The 24,990-nt window shown below is 45.2% G+C and overlaps 2 protein-coding genes across 2 annotated transcripts in view; both read right to left on the reverse strand.

Moving 5' to 3' along the window:
• Positions 1-24: 24 nt before the first annotated feature.
• On the reverse strand, positions 25-21,776 carry NOX5 (NADPH oxidase 5). Its single transcript, XM_069491885.1, is given in 14 exon segments — positions 25-43; positions 45-142; positions 1,183-1,343; positions 1,948-2,063; positions 2,725-2,859; positions 9,930-10,237; positions 11,467-11,619; positions 11,622-11,651; positions 12,651-12,717; positions 12,719-12,805; positions 13,008-13,073; positions 13,075-13,178; positions 15,112-15,224; positions 21,545-21,776. Coding segments are annotated over 14 exon segments (1,689 nt in total).
• A 2,391-nt stretch (positions 21,777-24,167) lies between these two features.
• SPESP1 (sperm equatorial segment protein 1) overlaps positions 24,168-24,990 on the reverse strand; it is a 36,370-nt gene continuing 35,547 nt past the window's right edge. Inside the window, exon 4 of the mRNA XM_069491898.1 lies at positions 24,168-24,312. Coding sequence (XP_069347999.1) covers positions 24,168-24,312 — 145 coding nt within the window. The remainder of the gene's footprint in view (positions 24,313-24,990) is intronic.

Consider the following 24,990-nt stretch of genomic DNA (forward strand, 5'->3'; position numbering starts at 1 on the left):
GGGGCAGAGCTCACAGACGTGCGGCTAGAAGTTCTCTTGGAAGGAACTGCTGGTAGTGGCCCTGCAGCACCTTGGCTGGAGCTGGGGAGCCGCAGAAGAAGAGATACACCTTGCCCTCCTCGGTGGCCACTTTCTGGAACACCTGGAGTAAGCGGGGTTGAGGAAAAACAGAGGGAGGACAGGTGGGGTCACTGGCTTGCTAGTGACTCACCCACCCACATGGAGGCAACAACATAGTGGATTGGCAGCAACGAGGGTCCCCATTATACACAAGGAATTTCATGGCACAACTGCTGGGCTTCAGAGCAGAGTCCAATCCTGCCATTCAATTAAATTTGCTCAATTTGCAACATGACCCAGACCCTCAGGTAGGGGCCCAGGACCAGATATAAACAAGACTTGGGCCCTCCACTCACAGGTCCGCCTCTGTGGGAGAGACACACTCTGAAACAGATGCCGCCTTGGAGTGCGATGGCAGAGACGTGCGCTAGGCGCTCCAGGAGCCCCGTGGGCATGTTGAGCTTTGTGGTAGTCCTCAGGCTGGCCACGTGCTATGATTTAAATATCTCTTTCCCAAAGTCAGTCTTTTCCCCCAAGTAAGCACAGTATTCCACCCCCAAATTCTGCTTATAAATTGCCTTTTGCCGAAAATCCTCTCTGATGCCCAAGCACCGCTGACACCCCCTCCCCGGCTGCCATGACCTAGGCCTGGGCCATCTGCAGCACTTTTGAAAGCAGCGCCTTCTGGGCCTCTTCCTGCAAACTATATGCCTGACTGGTAAGTGTGTAGGGAAGAAAAGTAACCATAAACCAATCTGAGAAATAAAATAGAAAGATGGCAAACGATTTTGTGTCTCAAGCCTCAGACTTGACGTTTCCTCAACCCTGTCCACTTGGGCCTTCTGACGCTCATTCATAGGTAATCAAGGCTGGAGGGGCCTTCGAGATCATATAGACTAACTTCCTCTCTGGACAAATGGGGAAACTGAGGCTAATTCTGAAACAAAGTGTGCTAATGATGGAGCCAGAATGTAGGCCCCCTGCCTTCCCGCTCTGAGGTCCCGTCTGGACTCTGGATGCTAACCTCATACTTTGCCCCTGTTAGGCCCTGGCCTTCCTGCCACCACCTCCAGCTCTCAGTGTCACCAGTCCCTGCAGGCTGTGGGGCTCCAGCGGCCTTACCCTGCTCCAGTCAGCCTGCCCAGGCTTGGTGTGCATCTGGAGCCCTGTGATCAAGTCCTTCTTCTTGGCCAGGATATCGAGGGCCATCTGCAGGCCAATGGCCTTCATATCATTCTTGCCCAGTGAAGATGGCATGTACATGTGCAGCTCCAGGAGGTAGCCTGGGGTGGGAGGAGAGGGTGGCTCTGAGGGTCAGTAGTGCTCATGATGGGAACAGGACAGGGTGTCAGCTGCTACCTCACCTGGGGGCTTGCAGGGAGACCAGGAGGTCTTGGAACTTACACCTTCAGCCAACCGTGTTTGCCTGGACCTGCTGTGTGGTCAGTGCTGTTAGAACGGAAGGAAGGCTCATCCCTTGAGCTGGGCCTACTATGTGCATGGCATGCATGAGTTATTTTATATCCACTGTTTAATGTGGGCTTCACAATCACTCCAAGAGTTAGACCTCATATTTATAGAAGGAGAAATGAATCCCAGGGCAGTGAGCAAGGCTGTCCTCGGGGTTTGTCCAAAGCTCATGCCCTTCCATGCCTTGTGATGTCTGCCCTCAGGCTGGCTAGGGACACAAGCATGCACACACGGAAAGGTGACTTAGAACAAAGAGTCAAGGACTGAGGGAATGGATCAGAGAGCAGCTACTGATATGTAAAGAAGGGCTGGGGACTGGGTTAGGTCTTGGAAAGGGCGCAGGATTCAAAGGGGAGGTGGAGGGAAGGCATGCTAAGGAGGAACAGCATGAGCAAAAGGCGAGAGGCTGGAACAAACGAGGTTTTCGAGGTTTTCGCGGGGCAGGGTGCGACTGCCCGGCTGGAGCAGAGGCTCCTGAGATGGGAGCAGGAGACACAGCTGGAAACACTGAGGCCAGGGTCTCGGGTGCCCAGCTAGGACATGGGGGAAATAGGGGAAGGTGGGGGGGTCTGAGCAGAGCAGGCATGATGAAAACAGCACGTTAGGAAAGGGAGTCTGAGGGCTAAAGAGACAGAGGAAGAGACTGGCACCAAGGAGCCCCATTAAGCTGAGACAGTGTTGGTCTGCCAGACACTGATTCTTCAGCCCTCAGGGTAGGTGGCGCTCCCAGGTGGGCACCTCTGTGTTCCAGCAGGTTCTCCTGTTTATCCAGTTGTGACATACATACAAGTGTTATCATGTTCTATGTGTGCCATGAAGGGAGAAGGATTGGCAAGCACTGCCTTGGACTGGTACACTGGTGCAAGCCAGAGGTGGTAGGGCCTGATCTGGGATACAGCAGGGAAGTTCCTGAGCTGACAGTCTCGTCACCCTCCTCCTCTCCCTCTCTCTCCAACCAGGCTAAAGGATTTATGTCAGCCCAACTTGCTCTCTATTGCTTCACCATAAGCTCATTTTTCATTTGGCCTAAGGTCTCAGCCACTGTTAAAATACAAATGGCCTTAAGAGAGACAGCACATTTCATATCACATGTCACTCTTGGTAGCACTGGGTGGGGTGGGAGGGAGATGTGCTGTGAGGGACGCCACCTGAGAGGAACCTGCCCCTCCTTACCCGCCCTTGGAGTCACCCTACCCCGGAGAGGGATGAGAGGAGACCGGAGGTGACACCACGGTGACAGGGAGAAGAAAAAGGGCCCGCAGAAGATGCCCTGGTGTGGCTCCCATACGGTTGTGTTGGAGACAGTCGTCCCATTCCTGGGGCAGCCTCCTAAGAAAATCATCCAAAGGAAGGAAAAAAACCACATGCACAAATATAGTAATTTCAGGGTTTTTGTTATGATAGTGGAGAATCAGGAATAAATGAAACGTCCAGTAGTAGGAGTTTGGTTAAATAATGTATGGCATAACCACTAACCATGTTATTTATTATACAGTCATTAAATACTACTACTTTTATTGAGCAGTTATTACTACTAATACTTCTACTGCTACTAAATTTACTGAGCAGTTACTATTACTACTACTACTGACACCATTACCACCACTACTACTAAATTTATTGAGCAATTGTTAAGCTCCAGTCACTGTCTGAGTCCTCTACAGATGATTCATCCTCCTGACAGTCCCATGAGGTGGGACTGTGTCCATAGTTTTCAGGTGATTTTTCAGATAACAGTTTTTGAGGCAAAGCCATTAAGTTCTGCAAAATAGTTAAGTTATATAGCTATTAAGATAGATCGTTCAAGGTTCTATAGCTATTAAGTATAGAATAAGGATTCAAACTCAAACAAAATAATTGAAGTTTAAGCTACAGAAATTAAAAACTATAAACCACCAAGTCTTTCATTCAAACCTTGATGTATAATTAAAGTTGAAATCAGAGGCCACAAGTTTCAGCTGCAGTTAATGAGAAAACTTGAAAGAAATTTGATGTAATAAAGTTGTTGACTCAAGTGGCTTTGAGAATGCAAAGCGCCGGGCTGGCTGTTACCCTTTGTTTACACAGATTAGAAAGAAGCAAATAGCAAATATTTATGTACCAGTAACTAGAAAATTTAAATTAAATCTAAACTTTTCCTCTAGCTTGTCATCATAAAATTGAGTTTCTAATGAATTAATATACATTAATTAATATAAAAGCATTTAGGAAAAAAGTCAATGCTATATAAATATTTGCTGTAATCGTTATTTACAAGAAAGGGCAAGGAGCTTTACTGTAATGTTCTGAGCTTTAATAGTTATCTTCCAAAGATTGTTGACTTGAACTTAAAGGCTTTGAATGTTTGTTATAGTAAACTGCATCTGTTTGAATAGTTTCTTGTAGAAAACTGTGTTTGATCACATGAACTTATACACTGTGTGTATCATAGGGGAATTTAAATTTTCTCATGACAACCTTGTGATAATTAAACAGCCAAATAAGATCTAGTTCCAACGAACTCAACCAATCTAGAAAAACTATACTAATTCTCTTAAAGTTAGAAACATATCTAAAGATACTTCTCTTTTGTATAGGTTATTTTATAAGTAAAGCAAAACAAAATAATGACATTAACTTTAAAACACAGTGCAAAACCTCAGTACTCCACAAAGATGTCTTATGAAGACTATGGTGTGACCCAGAGAAACATTTTATCATACCTAATAATGATGACAGTAAATGCTTAGTAAAAAATATAGGATCTGACACGTGGGTGGTGGGGAGGGAGATGTTGCAGGGGCTGGGGAGAGGACATTCAAACGTTCGTTTTTGATGAAAGTATAAAAGAAGGGACTAAAGAGTGAAAGATTTCATACATGCTGAGGTGTTGAGTCTTTATTTTAGATCATTGCCTAAACTTTTTGGTTGCCCCCTCATCAGAAAAAATGTCAAGTATTCATCCCCAGTAAAAATGTATGTGTTTATCCACGTTTGCCTCTACTAACAGATTATGTATATTACAAATGTATGTTACAGGAGAAGGAGCCATATTTACCCTACCATTTTAAACAACTAGAAAAATGGACAAAATACATGAAACAATGGTTTCCAGACATTGGTCAGCAGGTCGTGCAGCACTATAATTGCAGAGAAGGGAAACAGATGAAGTGAGCCCTACAACTGTTCCCCTCATTGCCTGATGCCAGTCTCATTGAAGTAAGAAGTTGGGATTCGGAGAGGCCAAGACAGCTAGAATTTGCTAGGTACACTACTGGAAAAGAAAACTGAAGAGAGAAAGAAAGGGAAAGGAAGAAAAGAGAGAGAGGAAGTGAGGGAGAGGAGGAGAGAGGAAGAGAAGAAATGAACCCATTAGATCTGGAAATCAAGATACAGTTTCCCCTGAGTCTTTGGCTGAATACTAATCTGTACACATGTGAAAGAAAATTACCAGAAAAACTAGGATGAGCAATACCTGGAGCTCAAGCAGCTGGAGATAGTTTGTCTTCCCATGAAGAGTGAATAAATCTTGCAATATACAGGGCATTAGGTAGAGTCCTCAGAAGCATATTACCATAGTACATTAACTTAACCCCATACTAATGGCTGCTCCAGATTTACCCCAACAAAAGTTAAAAGTGAGCGTCAAAAGGATGTGCCAGAACAAAGTACAGTACTATTTAAAGAAATACCACAAAATCCAGAATACAACAACATGATATTCATAACGTCTGGCATCAGATAAAAAATGACCAGGCATGTAACGAAGCCAGAGAGTATGACTTAACCAGGAGAAAATTAGTAATTAGAAACAGACCCAGAAATGACAGAATGATGGATTTAATGGACAAAAATGTGGAAATAATTATTGTAAATGTTATCAAGAACATCAAAGCAAAACAAAACAAAACAAATATGATGAGAAAAGAAATGGAATACATAAAGGAGACCCAAACAGAACTTCTAGAGGAAAAAAAATACAATAACAGAAATACAAGATGGATAGAATTAGCAGCTATTCTAAGTCCTTTGGTTTTCCATATAAATATTAAAATCAGTTTGTCAGTATCTATTTTTAAAAAACCTACTAGGATTTTGATTAGGATGGCAATGGTAGATAAGGTATTACAGAAGAAAAGATTAGTGAACTTGAAGACACAGCAATAGAAACTACCCATAATGAAGAGGAGATATGTGTGTGTATATACATATGTATATGTTTTATATATGTGTGTGTGTGCGTATATATGTGGGGGAGAGAAAGAGGGAGAGAACAGAGTCTTTGTGATCTGTGGGATAGTATCAGTGTAATTAAAGTGACAGGCAGGGGAAAAGGAAACAGAAAAAAAATATGTAAAGAAAACATGGCTGAAATTTTTCTAAATTTGGTGAAAACTATAAGCCCATATAGCCAAGAAGTTCAACTAACTCCAAATACAAGAAATATAAACCACACCAAGGTACCTCGTAAGAAAATTGCTGAAAACCAATGACAAAGATAAAAACGTAAAAGTGGTGAGATAAAAAGAGACAAAATGTGTGCAGAGGAACAGAGATAATGACAACAACCCTCTTGTCAGAAACTGTGCAAGGCACAGGACAATGGAAAGTCATCTTTAAAGTAACGAAAGAAAAAAAATCAACTGGTGACAACATCTTTCAAAAATCAAGGTGATATAAAAACTTTTGCAAACAAACAAAAGCTATAAGAATTTACCACCAGCAGACCTGCACTACAAGAAATGATAAAGGAAGTTCTTCAAGCAGAAGGAAAATTATACCAGATGGAAATCTAAATCTATGCACAATAATGGAATAGAGCCCAGAAATAGTAAATTTGCATATAAATACAAAAGATGTATTTTTCTGATTTTAAATCTCTTTTAAAAAGATTAAGGCAAAAAAAAAATTGTACTGTGGGGTTTATAACACACGTAGAAGTAAAATGTATGACAACACAGGCACAAAGGACAAGACAGGGGAAGTAGAGAAGTTCACTGTGGTAAGGGTCTTATCCTGTACAAGCAGTAGGATAACAGTATTTGAAGATAGACCATCATACGCTAAAGATGCGTATTACAAGTGCTAGAGCAACTACTTAAATAATAAAATAAAACAATCAAGTATAGTTAATAATCCAATAACAGAGGTAACATGGTATAAGAAAACTACATAATTAATCCTAAAGTAGGAAGGAAAAGAGGGAAAGAACAAAGAAGAGACGGGACAAACAGAACACAAGATGGCAGATTTGAACCGAATCGTATCATTAATTATGTTAAATGTAATGGGTTAAAAACTCTAGTTAAAAGACAAAGATGATCAAATTGGATTTTAAAAAAGAAAGACTCAGCTATAGGTTGTTTATAAGAAACTCACTTTAAAAATAAAAATGCAGATTGGTTAAAAGGATGGAAAAAGAAATACTATGACATAACTGAATTTTTAAAAGCTTGAGTGGTTCTACTGATATCAGGAAAAAATAGACTTCAGAACGAGGAATATTATCAGGGATAAAGAAGGACATTATATAATTTCCTGACTATAGCCAACTATAAGGTAGTTAGTTCATCAAGAACACATAAAGATCCTTAATGTGCACCCAATTTTGTTGTATAATGAAGAACGTGACTAGCCTTTGTTTCTGGTTCTTGGGAGGAAGGAGACTCTAAATCTTTGGAATTTCTGAACTAATAGGGGTGTCTTTGTTATGCATGAGCCCCTTGGATCACACCTGAGTTTATGCTAAGAAATGAGATGACTTAGGAAGGATGCCGGTCACCAGGAAGACTTACAATGTGATTAGAGGGTTGGGCCCAGAGTCAGGCCCAGTGCTGGTAGGGGGCCTGAAGATTGAGTTCAGTCATGTGGCCAATGAGTCCACCATGTCTACATAATGAAACTCCATAAAAACTCTGGCTGCCAGAGTTCAGGGGAGCTTCCTGGTTGGTGAAGACGTCCGTGTGCTGGAAGGGCAACGCACCTTGGTTCCGTGGGGAGAGGACCTGCTTCCCCAAACGCAAAGGCTTCATTGCTTCTGGTGGGGGCAGGACTTCTTGGTCGTGTCCACCTACCGGAGTCTCTTCCCTTTATGTTACAGAATCGGTGGTTCTCGGAGGACATCTCAGATCTGCAGCGGGGAGGGTAGAGAGTTACGGGTCTCTGGGAACGGGCAGTGTTAGGCATTTCTTAGAAGCTCCCCAGTCCTCGCTGATCTGACCAACTTTACAAAAAGGGAATTGCGTTTTCTGCCCTAACCAGTCAGGGAACACGGAGTTCTTTTCAGAGAGAACATCCGTGCTGTGCTGGTAAATTGCCTCCCTGGGGGAAAAATCAACAGCCTCAATTGTCAGCATCTGTCCATTTCTGTGGCGTGAATACTGCCACCACGGCTCCCACCCTAGCACTGTGTTTAATAACCAGCACGCAAAATTCCCGAAAACTCCGCAATGGCTGCATGTCTAATACAAGTCACTTTCAAAGCGTGACCAGAGAACATTCATCCCCACTCATCTGTCAGCTCCAGCCACACCTCCTGGCCTGGAACATTCTTTTCCCTCAGCCTAGAACAGCCTTTTCCTCTTCCCCAGCTGGCAAATTCCTTCAGTGCCCACCGCCTTGTCCGGCTCATTTGAAGTCACCACTTCGCTCTGAAGCGCTGCCCAGCTGCTCCAGGCTGAGAGGCGGGGTGTCCCTTGGCTCCCTCCAGGGGCTGCGCTGTGGGGTTGCTGACGGTGTGATCCCCGGGCAGGGAGCAGGCTGCAGGGCGTGGTACAGCCAGACAGACCCGTCCCAGTCAGTGCCAAACGGGCCTGTGGCATTTCCCGCTGGGGCAGGAGGCTGAGCTAGGAGCAGCCTTCACAGCCGTCGGGGCCCATCCGTCTGCCCACTAGAGAGGAGCAGGGGCTGAAGGCATGGGAAGGACTTGCCCATGTTCCCACGGGCGTCGGGTAGAGCCTGGGTCCCCTGACGCCTGCCTGGTGTCGTCACAGAGCGCATGTGGCTTCTTTGTCTGGGGCTGACCAGGCTGTTCCCCTAGTGCTGGGCATGGCCTCCTCGTGGAGGTCTGGAAGGTTCCCTGAGAGAGAGAGCTGCTCTCCTTTCAATTGTCCTTAATCCTCTGATGGCAACAGCGGAGGCTTTCATACTGGGCAATGGACTTTAACACCTCTGTACCACCTGCCTTCTCCCCCTCCCTGTTTCGTTTTAACAACGTGGGAAAGAGGGAGAGGGAGTGGCGGAGTACAGCCCCGCTCACAGCCTTCGCAGGCAGAACCTTCTAGCAAGAATTTAATATTAACGTGACTGTCGTTGTTTTTACTTTCAGAACTGTCCTCCGATTATGGCACATGATGTGGGTTTTCCATCAGAGATAAGAATCTAGATAGTCCTTTTGAAATACAGTAAAGTTTAAAGTAATGCTGGGATGTAAGAGAAAGATTAAGCCGAAAATATTATCGGTGAGCTGAATGTGCAAAAATTAGGAAGGCGGTAGGCAGGTGACCGGCTGCAGAAACACCCAGGTGATGTGTGGCCCTTAGGGCCTCTCTTCCGGGTTCCATGGAGAAGGCAAAGCAGCCCACACTCGGGCCTCCAGCCCCAGCCCCTCAGTCTTACAGGAACATCCCCCGCTTGGAAGCGGCTCCCCACCGTGCTCGTGCTGACTCCCGTAGGCCAGGCCTTGTCCCCTGGCCATGCGGCTCCCTGGGGCCTGTAGGATGTCAGCTCCGCAACACACCCTTGTCAGAGGCCACCACACCCTGTGCTGTGGTGCAGGGATGGGCGGCTAGAACCGCAAACCCTGCTTTGTTTTGAAACAGAAATTGCTCTATTATTTCAATCATAAAATCTATAAATGCTAGTTTTAAAAATCCAGATATTAGGAATGATTGCACAATAAAGTGAAAAAGTATCAGACCATGTTACTACCCTAAACCTTTTCTCTGTGCCCTTTCAGACTTTGTTTCTAACACACACACATTCTTTTACATAAATGGAACATACTGCTTTGCAACCTGCCTTTTCCACTTACCACATCTTGACTAGCTTTCCATGTTAACACATTTAAATTCACATAATCTTTTTTGAGGTGACTTACTATTCTAAGGATGATCAGTAATTTATTTCGCTACTTCCCTGCTGGGCATTTTGATTATGTTCATTTTCTCATTATTGTGAACCGCCATCCTATCTATTAATAAAATCGCACTTTTCCTTTCACTACCCCTTGCTCCTGATTTATTTTTCTTCATAGCATTTGTTATCACCTGGTGTATTACTTGTCTGTTTTGCTTGTTCCTTGTCTGTCTCCCCACTGGAAGGTGAGCAGTGACTGTCTATTTCGCTTATTGCTCTATCTCTGGCATCTAGAACAAAACCTGGAAAACAGTGGGTGCTGTGCTTAATCACTGTTTGCTAACGGGATGAATGAACAAGGGTCTGATGCCCTGAAGGACTCATACAACCTGTTTATCCACTGGCCTTGGGACCAGATGTGTAGCCAGATGGTGTCTGAGCCAGAGACACGGTGAGAGGGGAAGTAGGGTATGAGCTGGCCTGCAGCAGGGAGCAGGCCGGTCCCCCTGGAGGGATTGGTGCTGGGCCTCAGCCACTGAGTCCTGGTTTGAATGTCCTTCCTCAGGACCAAACTAGCAACCCTGGCCACGGGGCTTGGACAGCTGATCTCTCTGGCACAGACCTTGCTATCCTTCTTGATGGTCAACCTTAGCTTAAGAAGGGTTCAGGCTCCTCTACCAAGAAAAGGAACAGAGTGGTCACTATGCAATGGATATTATTTTTTATCCACCTTATGGATGAGAAGCTGAGGCTCAGAGAGGTTAAATAACTTGTCCAGGCCCCCAGGCAGGAAACCGTGGGATACGAATGCAACCGAGGCTCTCTGAGGCCAGAGCCTAGACACAAACCAGTCTCATCGCTCAGTTTCCCACATCCTCACACTCACCTTGTCCAGAGTTGAGCCGCCCTGCCCTGCCTTACCTTGCTCCATAGATGGCACCACTCAGACGCCTGAGACACGTCTTGGACTCTGTCCTGCCTTGCATCCCCAAACGCAGTCACCTTGAGTCTTTCTGTGATGTGCACCCCCTCCATCCCCTGGCCACTGCCTCAGGGGCAAGGCCCTCCTGAGCTGTCATCTTCATATTCACAAGAGCCTACCAAAGGGTCCCCTCCCAGCCTTCTTCCATAAAGAAATTTAGCTGGAATAGAAACTGCCCCAGCTTAATACAACATGTTCTCCCACCATGTGCGGGGGCTCCCATGGCTGCAGGGCAGGGCTCCCAGCTCAGGAGGCCCTTCGTGACCAGGCCTTGCTACCACTCCAGCTGATCCCTGGTAACTCAGCTCCAGCTAAGCCAACTTACCTGTGGTCCTCCAAGCACAGTTTACCCTTTCACAGCGCTGTGCCCCAGCCCTGCTGTTCCTCCTCTCAGCAATACTCTTCCCCATATTGTCTATCCACCAAACTCCTATGCATTCCTCAACATCCTGATATGGCATCTCCTCCCTCATTTTGAAGGCTTCTCTCGTCTCCCAAAGACAAAGGATTTAATATCTCCAGACATTCTACTTCTTTTCCCCAACATAGCCATGTACTGTAATGGAAGGGCTGACTCCCCCAGACAGTGCCTGAGCCTTCTCTGTGTCTCTGTGACCTAGTGCAGGGCCTGCCACCTTGTAGATACTTAATGTATGTCCTGAGCTGAGTGAGAATGCTCTACTGAGTCCTGGCCTTTAGTGGTGTCCTGCCTGCCTGTCATTCCTCTTCCTAAAGCCTCGCTCCCAGAGGGCTGGACTGGTCTTGCATTTTGCTTGTCTCCTCCATAGCCCTGGGGCTGCAGCTACACTCTTCCTATTTCCTTAGGGGCTAACAAGTATCCAATCACTCCACCCTGCCACCTGCTCCTGAGGGTGAGATGGGAAGGGTTCCCCTTGTACCTTGGAGGGGAAGAGATTGACTTCCATGATGCACAGGGCTGCCATGTGGGCCACTGTCAGCCTGATGGCATTCTCCAGAAAGAACAAGGTGCCAAGGACCAGCAGCCACTTCCAGAAGTTGGGCCCATGCAAGATGAGCAGGAGCCACATCAGGGGAGGTAGGACAGGTGGGTCCAACAGGACACCTGTGGGGAAGGAGGAGGGGCAAACTGTCACGGCTCATGGGCAGAGCCCTGGAACAGAGCCAGAGCTGAGGGCATCTCCCAAGCCAGGACGGTGCCCAGAGCCTTGACCTTCTCCTGGGGATGGGGTTGAGTAAGCGGTTGGGCTTAGGAAGCTTCATTAATTCTCTGTTCGGGGGGCTCGGCAAAGGGAGGTTGTAAGGTGGGATCGCTGATACCAGAGGCAAACATCTGAGCCATCTGCCAAGGACGTTCTGGGCAGAGGGGAGTACCCCCAAGGGGTCATGAGCATCAGTGTCCCCATCCCCTGACCCATCCTCAGGAGGAGGAAAGGAAAGACAGCAACAGCTTCCTGGGAGTGGAGAAAAAAAGAGCAGAAGACACTGGTCAAAGGAACAAGAATGCTGACTCCCACTTCAAAGGCTTGCTGCTGGCCCAGGGTAGCTGCGCTGTGTCTGTCTACTTCCGACGTGGTGGGGCCAGGCCAGGGGACAGTCAGGGTCTCCAAACCAAATCCTCTGTGACTTCCTGCGTCTCGAGGATAGTGAAGATGGAACATTTTCAGAGCACGTATGTGCCAGCTATGTAGGCAGTGGCTTCACATGTATACTATCATGTAATTCCTAAAATAACGTCAAAGGTGGAGAATTATACCTCCATTTTACACATGTGGAAATTGAGGCTCAGAAAGGCTGAATGAGTAAGTAGGCGGGTGGGGATTTGAAACCGGTGAGCCTGTGTTCCTTCCCCTTTCTCTGCTGTTCTGAGCCCAACTTAATCCAATCAGCACAAAGGGCTAAGCTGGCATAAAGGCAGGATCTTCCATAGCAAAACCTCTTCACCTGGCACATAAACTACAGCCCCGTGGCAGAACCCAAATCACATGCAAATAATATGCAGGCCAGCCTGGGACCTTCCTGGGATCTGGGACACAGGAGACACGGCAAGAAATGAAGATGGGAGCCCCGCCTGGGGAGAGGCAAAGGGACGGGCCTGGGGCACCTCCAAGTGGCCGCTCGTGCAGACGCAGGAGCTGGAGCAAGCGAGCAGAGAGCGACGCCCCTCGGGACGAGCCGCGCACCCAGCCAATGCCAGGCCTCTTGGTGAGCAGCAGCTCCCAGAACTGGACGGGGGTGACCTCCGCCTGAGCCTGGAGGCTGGAGACAAGCAAGAGACCAGCTCTTCCCACTCTGCCTTCCCTTTGGGAGCCCCGCCCCGCCCCATTAGATACCGTGCAGGCAGGGACTTTCGTCCAGAGTGCTGGCTTACCCAGGCACCGGTTCTCCGCCCACTGGGCGGGCTGGACACATAGGGGCTGTGCTCCGTGTGCTGGGCTGGGAGCTGCTCAGTCCTCCCAACACTCCTCCAGGCCACTCGCTGAAGTTCACAACATGGGCCACGGTGTGCACAAGGGACAGCCCAACCCTCCCACTCCATGAGCTGGTGGAACTGGATGTTCTGCCACAGTGGCAGGACCTGAGCCAGCCACGTGGCTTGCAGCCACGTGAAGCAGCGCCTGAGCACCAGCACCTGTCCAGGCAGAGTGACAGAGCTCCCCGAACTGGCTCTCTCCCTCCACCTTGTCCTTTCCCCGCCGCGTCTCCCTGCATCCTCCGGAGCTGGCTGTGCTTCCTGGACAGGCCCCCGCCCCACCGCCTGCCCCCAAGCCTTCGCTGCTCCCCTGGGTCCATGGCTGTGGTCTCCAAAGGAGGGGCTCCAGAATAGGGTGGGCAGAGAATGTTACAGAATGTCTGCTTGTGTTACTTTTTATCTAAACACATGAGAAACACAAGCCTTTCCTAATATTTAACACCTGCGTTGACATAGTGCCCTCATTTAGTTCATATGTCAGATAGGCACATGCCATGTGTAGTTCTCCAGGTGTCCTGGGGGAAGAGGAGGAATTCCAAAATGCAGAGAGGTTAACAGGGGTTCCCTCCCTTGCTTGCTCATGTGTTTTCAGTGTATTTTTGTGTGCCTGGTATGTGGACTTGCAGATTACGGTACCTGGCTTTAACTAAACTAAGCTATTGTAACTACTCTTCCCAGGAAGGGTAGCTAGAAAGATTCCCTACACAGAAACTGCAGATTGACAGCAATGTCAATAATGCAAGAGCAAGTGATCAGGAAGGTGAGTCACATGTCTCCCACTCCTGGTGTGAACTTCATCAGCCGTTATCAGGTTAACAATAAAACCCACTCTAACAAGAAGCTGGTACTAATTTTTTTAAATTTCAGCATATTAAGAGAGTACAAATGTTTAGATTATGTATATTGCCCTTGCCCCATCTGAATCAGAGCTTCAAGTGTGTCCATCCCCCAGACGGTGCTCACTGCACTCATTAGGTGTGAATGTACCCATCCCTTCCTCCCCGCTCCCATCTGCCTGACACCCGATGAATGTTACTATTATGTGGGCATATAAGTGTTGATCAGTTAATACCAATTTGATGGTTGGGTACGGTGCTGGACTTCCAGCACCATGTTGAATAGAAGCGGTGATGGAGAGCAACCTTTTCTGGTTCCAGTTCTAGATGAGAAAGCTTTCAGTTTTTCCCCATTCAGTGTGATGTTGGCTGTGGGTTTGTCATATATGGCTTGTATCCTTTTTAGGTAAGTCCCATCTATGCCTATTACAAAAGGGTGTTGAATTTTGTCGAATGCTTTTTCTGCATCTATTCAGAGGACCATATAGTCTTTGTGTAGTGTTTCTAAGAGAACAAAGGCTATAACGTGTCCTCTGATGAAAATGCATGTGTTAGATAAGCTTTGTTCAGGTATGAGTTAAGTGTGTGGCCGTAAGTTCAATGTTAACGAATGGATAATATATATTAAGTAAGGTGTCTTTAAACAGAGACACACATAAAACAAGGTTATGTGTTGATCATTTGACAAAAGTATTATGCGCAGAGGCTCACAGGAACCTAACCCTGTATTTCCTTCTAGGAGCACTGGGTTAGAATTCACTAATTCAGTGTTTACAGTGACTTCATAGAACATAACTACTATGAATAAAGAGAATCGACTTTATTTATAGATAAAGATTAAAAATAAATGAGCTAATTTTCACTTAGGGAATTGGAAAGAATAAAATACACGCATATACAAATGTAAGGATACACTATTAAATATAAAATCTGAAATTAAGGTACTAGAAAACCAAAAAAGTCAAAATGATAAATTTGTTTTGATTATGGCAATGGTTTTACAAATGTGTACATACAGTAGTCTTCCTTATCCACGGGCAATACTTTCTAAAACCCCCAGGGGACACATAAAACCATGGATAGCACCAAACTCTATATATACTATGTTTTTTTCCTATATATCCATACCAATGATAGTTTAATTTATAAATTAGTCACAATAAGAGATTAACAATAACTAATAAAAAATAAAACAATTATAATAATATACTCAAATAAAAATTATGTGAATGTGGTCTCTCTCTCTCTCAAAATACCTTACTGTGTGCTGTACTCAGCTTCTTCTTCTTCTTCTTGTTATCTGTCAATCTGATGACGAACAGGTCTACTAAATGACTAATGGGCGGGTACTGTGTACAGCAGGGATTCACTGGACAAAGGAATGATTCATGTCCCCAGTGGGACAGAAAGAGAGGACATGAGATTTCATCACACTACTCAGAACAGCATGCAATTTAAAATTTATGAATTGTTTATTTCTGGAACTTTCCATGTAATAATTACATTAATCCGTGTAATAATGGACCATGGTTGACCCCGGGTAGCTGAAACCATGGAAAGTGAAACCACAGATAAGGAGGGTTACTGTATTTCAAAATTCATCAAATAGTTCATTCTAAATATGCAGTTAATTGTACATTACTTGTGCCTCAATATAGTGAAAAACAAGTTGTTTCTTTAAAAAGACTAAGTAGAAAAGCATGATTAAGGAAAAAAGAGAGAGAGGAAAAAACCCAAATATACAATGTTAATATTGAGAAAGGCAATAGCACTCCCATAAGGAAGGGGCTACAGACATATGAAAATATTGTGTGCAAATGTTTGGTAGACTTAGAGAAATGCATTAATTTAAAAAAGAGGTAACAATCTCAACAGACTAATAATTATTTAAGAAATTAGAGAGGCAGTTAAATGCTAATCATTTAAAATAATGTCAGGACCAGCTTGTATTTATAGTTGAGTTCTATCTAATCTTCAAAGAACGATGAATCCAATGTCAAACCATCTTAAACTACAGAAAGAGATGGTAAGATTCCCAATTCATTTTACAAAGCTAGCGTTATCGAAACCCAATGAAGATAGCATGCAAAAAAGACAATTCTATACAAGTTTAACTTATAGAGACAAAAAACTCTAACTAAAATAAAACTGAGTTAAATCCAGAAGTCTACATAAAAAAACAATAATCCACCTTTACCATGAAGAACTTATTCTAGTAATGTAAGGATGGTTCAATATTAAGACATCTATCATAATTCATGATAACAAATTAAACAAGAAAAAGAGTCTTATTGTGTCAATAAATGCTGAAGGAAGCATCTGGTAAAATTCAACCTTCATTCTCAATTAAAACTATGAGAAAAATGGAAGAAAATTATCTAAATATGACATAGATGTTTACAAATTAATAATTTTCTCTCTTGCACTACGGCATCTGTAATGCTTGTTTAGTTTCCTTAGTTTATTGCATTAACTCCAATTTCTAAATATCATATAATATTATATATGGCTAGTTTCTGGGTTCGGAAAAAATAGACTAAAACCAATGATATATATCTATAGCTTATAGCTATAAATATAGCTATCTATACCTTATAGCTATAAATATAGCTATCTATATTTATTACATTTATTTTTAAATATAAAAATTGATATTGATATCTAAATATATGTATATCCATCTTTATTTACCTACCTCTCTCTTTCTCTCTCTCTCTAATATGGTTTATTTTAATTTTCATTTTACTTCTGAAGATGCTGAAGGACTTGCTGACCCCTTCACATGCAAACCAGTGCCTGCTTCTCTGAACTTGCCTTTGGGGCCTCACCTGCGCTCTGCTCACGTCCTTTCTCACCTGAGCCCCTGGCTCTTCTCAGGGCCCTCTCAAATAGGAATGATTTGGTGAATTTGCCTTCCCCTTTTTTTTCTCCTACACCCTCCACTTCTTGTGTCCTGGACCTCTGCTTTACCTCAGGTCTTTCCTCTCCAGCACACCTCAGCTCATCCCTTCTTCTCTCCTGGCCTCCGTGTCCGTGGCCTGAGGAACTGTGTAGTGAGTGTGCCCAACATGGGACCCGGCCTCCCATGGCTCCCTGTCCCGCCCCTCTGTGTCTAGGGTTTCCTGCTCCATCCGATCTCTCCTGCCCCCTCCAACGTTGCTCCTTTGGGCAATAAAATTGGTTCCATCAGAAAATAATATTAACTGAAAAATGAAGAATACAATATTATGTATATTAACCATTATATTAGTGCAAAATATGTATATGGATAAATGCAAATGTGGATAAATAAGCACACATTTTGTATGATGTTGCATACATTCTCCTCCTTTTAAAATACCATTTGATGCTAATATCTTCATTGATAAGGGAAATAAACATGAATCTAGTCTTATTTTTTTCTGTGTTTTCATGGAAAAAAATGAATCTAGTCTTAAAAGAGGAAAGGATTGTGGTTAACTGGGCATGAAAATCCCACAGAATCTTGAGTCGGGGGTGATTCTTCCCTAGAATTGGAATTAGAGTTTCGTTGACAAGAGGCTTTTGTCACCATGAACAGAGAGACCTCAGAGGGAATGAAAGAATACTGCAGATACGAGTTGGGTCCCACTTTCAGAATTCCTTATGTACATACACCAATCATGGAACCAGAGACACTGCCCCTTAGAGATCTATTTGGTTGGTCTTGCCTAAAATTTCCACTCTTTGTTCTGAATGAAATAGTCTTTAAAAGGGAGAGCTAGGGGAATGGTCATGTATGATGTAAGTGAAACTTTCATTGGGATGCTGGGGAGAGGGCAGGAGCTGCCTGATGAGTTCTGGACCCCTGTCAGATCCATGACTTCTCTCTGGTCCAATGCATTAATTATAACCCTGAGGTACGTTGAGGAATAATGGATTGAGTTATCATTTCAAGGGTCTGTCTTAGTGTGGTAAAAAAAAGCACATAACATAAAATTTACCAAGTACCTGTTTTTAGGTGTAGTGTATGGTGGTATCGACTATATGCATGTTCTTGTGCAACAAATCTCTAGAACATCTTCATCTTGCGAAACTGAAACTCTATATGTACTGAACAACTGTTCGTCTTCCCCCCACCCCCCACCAGGAGCAGGGTGTGATATGGGGAAGCTGTTCTTGATGTTTGTTAATTAGTAAATGAATGCAATGCTGATAGGCACCTGTGGAGGTCAGATGACTGATGTTTCCCAGATCATGTCCATGAATAGCTTTCTCTGGGGTGTGTTCAGCAAGGCCCAGTCTTTTTGGGTGAATTCCATGGCTATATCCTAAAAAATCATCCCTAAATCACCATCAATGTTCTGTTCTGTCCAGGGGATTCCATGTCAGCATCTGGAGGAAGGTAGTCAAGACGACAGCACTGAGGAAGACGTGTATAGAAGGCTCAGGGTTCGTGGCTGCAGTCAGATTGTCCTCATTGCTGGCCTGGCACGTGCCTTTTACATGCACTCACAGAGACATGCACACTCCGTACACACGGTGAGGTGTGGAATAACCTGGCCATTTCCTATGAACTAGTAATTCTACTTCCACACTGGTGCTTATAAGTTTTGAATTTGAAAATGGATAACTAAACTCTGTCCCTGCCAATTTCAAGTCAATTTACCAACTCATCCCAAAGCAACACTATCCATGATCTGGGACACTTCAGCTGTGACCGTGGGTAAGTAGTATGCAGTGTGAACCTCAGCTTCTCAGCTAAGAAATGGTTTAACAATCTGTTTGAGTGTTGAAAGATGCCATGAGCTAATATGTAAAGTGCTTCCTACCTTTCAAACCCATACGGAATACAGGTCATATCTATTATTCCTTAAAATGGCATAGAACATTGAAGCAATGTCCTACATTATGCAGAACTGGACGGGCTTCATGCAGAACATTTTGTCAGCAAGTTAAACTCTCTCATCCTTACAGAACTCACAAGCCCATTCAAGGTCATAAGTCCAGAGGGCTTAAAAGCTCAAGCCAGCGGCCCTGAAACTGCTGTACAGGATGGTCCTACACTGACCCCTTCTGTAGTGAGGCCTCAAATTCTCGGGGACCTCTAAGCATCAGTTATCATTTTATACCCTTCTTCTTAATCCAGTCTCTCCGCTCAGAGGTAATGGAAGCCTGCTGGTAGTTTCTGTTCTCTCTAGTTCTTCAAGAATTGCTGCAGGACTCTTAAGTTTACGCTACGCACTATACTCCTCCTCTTCAGCGCACAAAGGTAAGGAGAGACTACTCTCCATGCACTGCTTCCAGTTTTAAATTTGAAAAGAAAGATAAGTTATAAGGAGGAGAGCTGGATGGTTGGAAGCCTGGATCATAATGAGAATTTTATTTTTCTTAAAAAAAGCAATCAAATGTTCATGTATCCTATCAATACTTTAATAAATTTAAAATTGGAGAAAATAATTAAATGGTTCCTCATTGCCCTGTGTGGTCCCACCCTCCCTCACGCTCCCTCCAACCCTGCACAATCCTCCATCCCAGCACTTAGAATACTGGACTGATTGAATCACCTGATGACTCCCCAGTTGGACGGTGACCTTCTGCTCTTTCTCATCTCTCTTCCTTTAGACCCCATTGTAAGGTTTCTTTGAAGTAGCCGGCGCCAGACAAAGAAAGACGAACAGAATTGAAAAGGGGAAAACAACAAGGCTTTATTATGACTCTCCGGGGCGAAGTTCATGGGCCCCGTGAGAGAGAGACCCGGGAGGTCGAGGCACAGAAGTTTGAGTGGGTTTATATATGTTCTTAGGGTTGGGGGATGGGAGCTTCTTCGGCCAGGAGATGTCGGCACGAGGAGTAAGGAATTTCTTTGTTTCAGTTTTGGGGCAGATATTGAGGGATAGGAGGGGCTTCTCCTTTTTTCATTAGGGAAGGGAGGGGTGCCCGCCACCAGCCTTACACCTACCTATATAATCTTTGAAAGTCTGATGTGCTCAGGGATTTACACCCTCAAGATCTGCATTGTCCCCAGCGACAGCTTTCCCATACACAGGACGTTTTTTACCCACACACAGTCAGAAATACACTCTGCAGCAGCCCACCCCTCTGTATTTCCTCAAAAGGATCCGTGTTTACCAAAGATCACTAGAGAGCAGAGTAGCCTGTACGACAAAGAGTAAGACAAGGCATGGCACACCCACGGCAAACAACTTGAAAAACTTTTAGGAATTCTTTCTCCCCACATCCCTTCTAGGCTATTCTGCCTCTAAGAGCTCTCAAATCCAGCCCCCTCCACCCATACAGTGTTCCACCCTGCTGCTCCCTTTTCCTTCTCTCTAGCGAACTCCCTCTCGCCTTGCCAACATTTTAAAATGCTACCTCAATTTTACAGAGCAATCGCGCTGAACCACAACCCACACAGCCAAACCCACCCTGATTTAGAGAGCAGGCTTCTCTTTAGAATGATGTAACCTCTAACGAACACAAGTGAAATTGTATTTAGCAACGCCTTTAGTTTTGAATCACACGTATGATTACTTCCTCCATCAAAGATTTTATGATTTTTGTCCCATCTACTTTCTAACTTTTCACCCCAATTCCTATGGGTTCCTCTATACCTTTTAAAACAAAGATGTCACTGTTGTTGATGCTGTATGTGTGTTTGTTTTCTCTCCCCATGTTAGCCAGTCATTTAACAGTTGTAATCCTTAAAGCATCCTTATTTAGAGGATAAGCTGCTGAAATGAAGCCCTATGCCATTTCCTTACACCGCTTGCCTACGCTCCCTCACTGAGTCTGGTAAATCCACTTTGGCCCCGGACACTGATCCATTTTCCCTTCCATGTGGGGAGGGTTTAGCAGTAATGACAGCTCCTTTCTTCGCCTGACTTCTCCGGCATCCACAGCTTCCCTATTGTCTCTACTCAAAAAGGAGGGGCACTTCCAGCCCGCCTCCTCTCATCCGCCCTCCCTTGAGGGTAGGAGGTCTCCGTTCAGAGAAGTCTCTCCACAGGGCTTTGCATCTCTGGCATTGTTGCTTTTTGTTGTTTTGCATGTTTGTTTATAACAAATCTGGTCCTGACAGCCTCTAAGGTCCCTAGGACTCACAGTTTTGAAAACATTCTTTAAAGTCTGAGCAAGATAAGCGCCACCAAAAAATTTCCAGGTGAGAAGAGATTATAAAATTGGCTCACTGAATATATTCTTTAAAATCTGCCATGACAAAAAAAAAAAAAAAAGAAAAGAAAAGAAAAAAAAAGAAAAAAAGAAAAAAGAAAGGCTGAGAAACTGATCCAGACTAAAGAAAACTAAAGACAAATGACAACTAAATGGAATACTTAATTCTGGGCTGGATCCCTTAATGGACATTTTAAAAAAGTGTCACAGTTTATTACTGGATAAATTGACAACAATGATATGTGGTTAAGAGATTAGTTAAAAGTTTTGTGCCAATGCTAAACGGCAATGGTACATTTACACTGATAAATTTGCAGGGGATGATTGAATATGTAAAAGAATATTCTTTATTAAGAAATAGACAGAAAAGATGGCTGACCAGAGACACCAGCTGCCACAGCGTCTCAGTATGAAGGAAAAGTTTTAGATAAAAGAGAAAAAACAAATAAACATAGATTGGTGTAATTCTGAGGAGAGGGTGCCAGAACCTACAAGAGACTCCACGGGAAGAAGTTGCGGAACGGAACAAGAGGGAGCAAGATATCGGGGGAGACCAACCCCCCGAGAGGCTTGGGGTCTGGCACAAAGGGCGGGTGGAGCGGTTTGTTTCTCTCTCACTGCCGTCTCTGGCAGTCAGCAGGCTCCCAAGCTGCTGGAGAGACTTTCTGCTCCCACAAGCCCAAAAGCTGCTGCCACCAGTGAACTGGGAGCTTCTTGTGGACAAAGCACCAGGCTCTGAGTCCCCTGGGGTGCTTCCAGTCACCACCAACAGAGACAGCAGGCACCACATTGCTTCTCTACCCACCATGTGCCTTTGTCCTCCCCAGGAGGCTTGGCATCTCAGTTTTTGGCTTGCTCATTCCCACACAAACATTTTTCAACTCTGGCCCAGACTGCAGGAGCCACAGGGGTCCAGTGGGTCCTGGGGAATCTGGGAACATTCCAGGTGGGCTGCCTTCTGGAGGAAGGGACAGAGATGACCAGAGTGCTGGCTTTCCTCCATCCAGATTCTTTCCCTCGCCTTCCCCCTCCCCTCCCCGTGGCTGCCAAGAGAGACAATTGAGCCACCACACTGAGGCTTCCACTGAGAGTGCTACTCAAACCTTTTCTCTTAAAGTCCTGCAGCAGACTAAGGGGTGCTCAGACTGTGAGCTCCCTGCTCACAGGCCCTCCCTGGTGCTGTGTGCCCCGCAGCTCCATCGGAGCAGGGCACCCCCCAAAGTGGAGGGATAGCAAATCTGCTTGAGCACATCATAGGCAACTCGGGACCAGCATGCTTCTCCCTGGCATGGTCAGGGATTTATCTTTGAGGACCCAGGGGCCAGTACACGGGCCAGATGCTGTATCCCCAGGACTCAATTGTCAATGCTTGGGGGCATGGAGGGGAGACTTGTGAACTAATTTTGGAAAGCAAGGGAGCCCGTGTGGGCAGAACTGAGAGGAGAGTGCGGTGTGGGTCCCAGCTGCAGTGCATTTACGGAGCACTCGTACCCCAGAGGAGGGCTGCGCTCTCAGCCCAGGCTGGGATCCTGGGTAGGGAAGTTCCCAGCCTGCTGTGCAATCCGGGCCCTCCCCAATGCGGGTGGGCACCAGTCAATCCCTTGAGGACCTGAACAGAACAAAAGATGGAGGACAGAAGGAAGAAGTCACTCCTTTTTCCTGCCTGCTTCAACTGGAAGACCAGTGTTCTCCTGTCCTCAGACTGAGACTGACACCATGGACTCCCCTCGTTCTCAGGCTTTCAGATTTGAACTGAACTACACACCAGCTTTCCTGCGTGTCCAGCTTGCAGACGGCAGATCAGGGGACTTCTTAGCCTCCATAATTATGTGAGCCGATTCTTCCTAATAAATCTCCATACATATATGCACACATACATATATACACACACATATATATTTTTTATTTACATACATATATAAGTGTGTATACATATATATACACATATACACACACACACATATATATATACACACACATATATATTTATATCTTATTGGTTCTGTTTTCCTGGAGAGCCCTGCCTAGTAGTGGGGATGAGTCTGCACCCTGGCCGGATGAGCGTCTGTCTCTGCTTCCCACCGTGAGTCGTGGCCTGAAATCCTCACCGAAGCACACTTGCCTTGCCTTTGCCTTCCCTTCCCTAACTGGCCTTGCTGTTCTTTTCTTTCCTTTCCCTCCCTTTCCTTCCTCTAATCCTACATCATTTGCACCCACGGGAACCAGAGCATGAACGGATGACAAGGCCTCCCCTTAGGGCCGCAGTCCCAGGAGTTCCCAGAGCACTGGTTCCACAAGAGAAGTAATGGCGCATCTGGAGCTTCGGTCCACACTGGCACGTTACTGGCCCCATCTTGACCAAACACGTCTGAGCCAGCTGACAAGGCATCGCCTTTCTCTAGGCTCTGAGTTCACCTGAACCTGCTCTTTAAATCCTGGAGGTTTAGGGGGGCTGAGACCATGGCAGTTTGGTACAGTTTGGGAAATGTCTGGACAGAGTCAGGCACCAGGCTTTTGATAGCTCCCTTCATTTCTCTGCCTGGTGAGCTCCTACTCAACCTTCAGGTGCCACCACACATGTTCCCTTCTCCAGTCCACTTCTCCCCAAGAAAGCTGTTTTAGTTTTCTCCTCTAGTTTTCACTGCCCTTTACTTTTACTCTATCAGAACATATCTAAATTGAAGGAGAAGAACTTATTGAAAATTTAGTGTCTAACAATAATTCATTGAGAAATTAATTTATGTCATTTATTGCTTTTGTTGATTTACTGGGTAAAAACAGAGCTCTCTGGAGCCCCTGCCCTTTTAGGATAGTCTGATTTTCTTCCCACAGCAATAAGCATTCTCCAGCCCCTTAATGAGCAATAAATAATTCTTCCTGTCCCTGGTCGGGGAGAGGAAGTTGAGTGGGTCTGGAGGGGGCTCTGGTGTGGGAACCGCCTGCCAGGAAGACAAGTTCTATGCAGCACTTTGCGTTTAGACACCAATGGGGGTAAAGCCAGATTATCCCAGAGGGGGAGGAGAATGGGGACTTTGCACTGCAAGGTAGAAGGGTGATGTTTCCAGGTAGAGAACATTTGTGTTGTGTGAGTGTGTGGCATGCAGCACAGAGTGCTGAACACACAGTGTCCTGGAATAAGCCCGTGCCAAGTCACCCACACACTGGCACCATTAGGGACATCTTAACTTGCAGGACCCAGGTTGGTGAGGGGGTGCTGCACGCTGTGCTGGGAAGGCCCGGCCTGCATCTCGTGGTCACCAGGAGCAACTGCTGCCATGGTGACTAGAAGCTGCAGACTCTTCCAGACTGCTGAGTCCCTGTGGGGCCTTTGACAAACCCAGGGGAGAGGAGAATGCAAGGATCTGACCATGTAGGACTTCTGGTCAGGGTTACTGAGGAGGGTCCAAAAAGGTTTAATTTTCTTTTAATGAAAACAAGTCATGCCCATGGTGAAAACTGAAACAGCACAAGAGAGTAAACAGGAAAAGAGAATCTCTTCCTCCCTCAGCCCCTGACCTCTCTTTCCAGAGGTAACACCATTCCTAGGGCTTTGTGTATGGACAGATACATGATATATGTGATCACAAAGCTGCCTAACCACACATGCACACACATACATACACAGAGACGCACACACAGAGACTGACAGAGACACACACACACATACACAGACACACACATACACACCCACGCAGGAGTATGCTGTGTCGTCCTTTGTCTTTCACCATCTGCTGTGAAGATCATCCTATGTCAGTTTACCCAGCACCACCCCGATCCTTTTCAATGGCAGAAAGGACCCCATTTCTGGTCCCCTGTCAATGGGATTAATTTGATTTAGACACCCTCAGAAATGTTACATTAACTGCACCCAAGAGTCATGGTATAATTTCATTCCTATATTTACATAGGCATTCATATTTTTGTATATTTATATATAATATTTCCCATATTACTAAGGTTTGTATCTGCATCAATCTTTCTTTAGGATGCGAGCCCCCCAAAAG

This window comes from Eulemur rufifrons, chromosome 2 (assembly GCF_041146395.1).
Source record: "Eulemur rufifrons isolate Redbay chromosome 2, OSU_ERuf_1, whole genome shotgun sequence".
Lineage (NCBI taxonomy): Eukaryota > Metazoa > Chordata > Mammalia > Primates > Lemuridae > Eulemur > Eulemur rufifrons.